Source organism: Erigeron canadensis, chromosome 3, assembly GCF_010389155.1.
Source record: "Erigeron canadensis isolate Cc75 chromosome 3, C_canadensis_v1, whole genome shotgun sequence".
Lineage (NCBI taxonomy): Eukaryota > Viridiplantae > Streptophyta > Magnoliopsida > Asterales > Asteraceae > Erigeron > Erigeron canadensis.
This window is the reverse complement of record NC_057763.1, coordinates 9,233,179-9,235,747: the sequence shown is the minus strand read 5'-3', so window position 1 is coordinate 9,235,747 and position 2,569 is coordinate 9,233,179. Positions and strand designations below refer to the sequence as shown.

General features: G+C 39.7%; 1 protein-coding gene across 1 annotated transcript; it reads left to right on the top strand.

Annotated features, from left to right (window-relative positions):
• The first annotated feature begins 969 nt into the window (after nt 1–969).
• On the top strand, nt 970–2,569 carry LOC122592612 (UDP-glucuronate 4-epimerase 1-like). The gene has a single exon (XM_043764888.1). The coding sequence runs from the start codon at nt 1,107–1,109 to the stop codon at nt 2,439–2,441; it is 1,335 nt and encodes a 444-aa protein (XP_043620823.1). The 5' UTR covers nt 970–1,106; the 3' UTR covers nt 2,442–2,569.

Sequence of the window (2,569 nt, the reverse complement as noted above, 5' to 3'; positions counted from 1 at the left end):
GGTACCGATCCCGAAAACTATCAAAACTTGGTCCCGGTCCCACTTGGGACTCGGGACGGAATCCGTATTTGAGATTTTATGCTCATCCCTAATATCTTTCCCACTGTAAACTATTATTTTCTTTAAATAGATAAAATAAGCCACAAACACTAAACCTATTATATAAAATAATAAAAAATATCCCTTAACTCTTTAGCATAAAACCTAACACTGCATTCTCGAGTTTTTATTAAAAGAAAAGAAAGGAAAAGATTGGATAGGGGAAGAAATGATAGAAGATTACATTTATAAAAGCATTCTCGAGTTTGAAAGGAAAGTGAAAGAAAAATAATCTAAACAATCAGAACCAGCACCTGCAACCACCACTGGAAACCTGCAACCACCACCTGCAACCACCCCTTCCACCCACTCACCACCGGAAACCCGGCCTGCAACCACCATCGGAAACCTGCAACCACCAACGGAAACCTGCAACTACCACCTGCAACCACCACCGGAAACCTGCCACCACCACCTATAACCAACCCTTCCACCCAACCACCACCGGAAACCACCCCTTCCACGAGTTTTCTTCCAAATCAGGCCAAAATGGCCAGAAAACTTTTGGGCGAAAAAACCTTAATTTTACCTTTCCTTTCTTTTCTTTTCTTTTCTTTTAGCTCCATTTACCTTTCAAAAATAAAAAATAAAAAAAATTTCCTCCATCTTATATTTGTCTTTAATTTCAAAAAACCTTCGTCCAAAAACAATGGCGCAAAAATATAGGGACGTCATGACCACAACTTTATTCCATAAGTTATAAACTAGTCCCTCTAAATTAAAACCTTCTCATTTTAGTCCAAAAAATGTATCTCTCATCTGTATCATCTTAGCTGTCCCATTCTTTAACGCGTTCACGCGTAATTACAGGCCACCATTTATATATTCTCCCCTATCTCTTCCTTAATCTTTAGCAGCTGCAGACAGACAATCATTTTCTTTCTGCATCTGTTCTTTCAATCTTTAACAGAAACAAACAATTACCTAATTTGTTTTCTTAAATTAGAAAACCAAACCAAACCAAATCTTGGTACTAATATCCAGTATCCGAAACCGAAATTTAAATAATGCCGCAGGCGTTAGAGGAAGAATTATTTCCTTCAACACCCGGCAAGATTAAAATCCATCATAACACGATGAATAGAGCGATATCAAGATGTTTCACGTCGACAACTACAATGATTATCTGGGCATTGTTTTTAATAGCATTGATGGTGTCATATATGTCTATACAAAGCTTTGTAGATTCTGGAAGTCGTTACCTTCATCACACGAGTTCACACCGTGGAGCGAGCACGTGGGAATCGCCCCACGGTGGACCCCTATGGGAAAAACAAATCCGTACATCAGCAACAACAAACCGAAAAAATGGAATAACGGTTCTTGTTACGGGTGCTGCCGGTTTTGTAGGAATGCATGTTTCTCTTGCGTTAAGAAAGCGTGGTGACGGCGTTGTTGGGATTGATAATTTTAATGATTATTATGACCCCGAGTTGAAGCAATCACGGCGGAAATTGTTGGAATCAAAAAACGTGTTCATCGTGGAAGGTGATATTAATGATAGCGGACTTTTAGAAAGAGTTTTTGAGGTTGTGAAATTTACACATGTGATGCATTTAGCGGCGCAAGCAGGAGTGCGTTATGCGATTGAGAATCCGCATTCTTATGTTAATAGCAACGTGGCTGGTTTGGTCACGTTGCTAGAACAATGTAAGTCAACAGAGCGGCAGCCCGCCATTGTATGGGCGAGCTCCAGTTCTGTTTATGGGTTAAATGATAAAACACCTTTTTCAGAAGCGGATCGAACAGATCGACCCGCTTCCCTATATGCAGCTACTAAAAAAGCTGGTGAAGCAATTACGCATAGTTATAATCATATTTATGGGTTGTCGATAACCGGTTTGAGGTTTTTCACGGTTTATGGCCCGTGGGGTCGGCCCGACATGGCATATTTTTCTTTTACACGGAATATTTTATATGGGAAACCGATAACTATTTATCGAGGAAAGGACCGGGTGGATTTGGCTCGGGATTTTACTTACATTGATGATATTGTGAAAGGATGTGTAGCGGCATTGGATACTTCGGGTAAGAGTACTGGGTCGGGTGGGAAGAAGAGGGGAGCAGCACCTTATCGGATATTCAATTTGGGGAATACTTCACCAGTGACAGTACCAACATTGGTAAGCATCTTGGAAAAGAATTTGAAGAAAAAGGCCAAGAAAAATGTGGTGACAATGCCTGGGAACGGTGACGTTCCGTTCACACATGCGAATATTAGTCTGGCCCGGAGGAAACTTGGTTATAAACCAACAACCGATTTGCCAACCGGGCTGAAAAAGTTTGTTAAATGGTATTTAGATTATTACAGCCATGATCAAGAAAAGTTTGTAAATCATTAGCTGCTTTTATTGTACTTTTGTTAGTGCTTTTAGGGTAGACATATGCATTGTAAGTTAAGAAACAAAGAGATTTTATTTTTTTTTAGGGATGACGGATGAAGTAAAACTAATATCTATCCTTGGTTTAA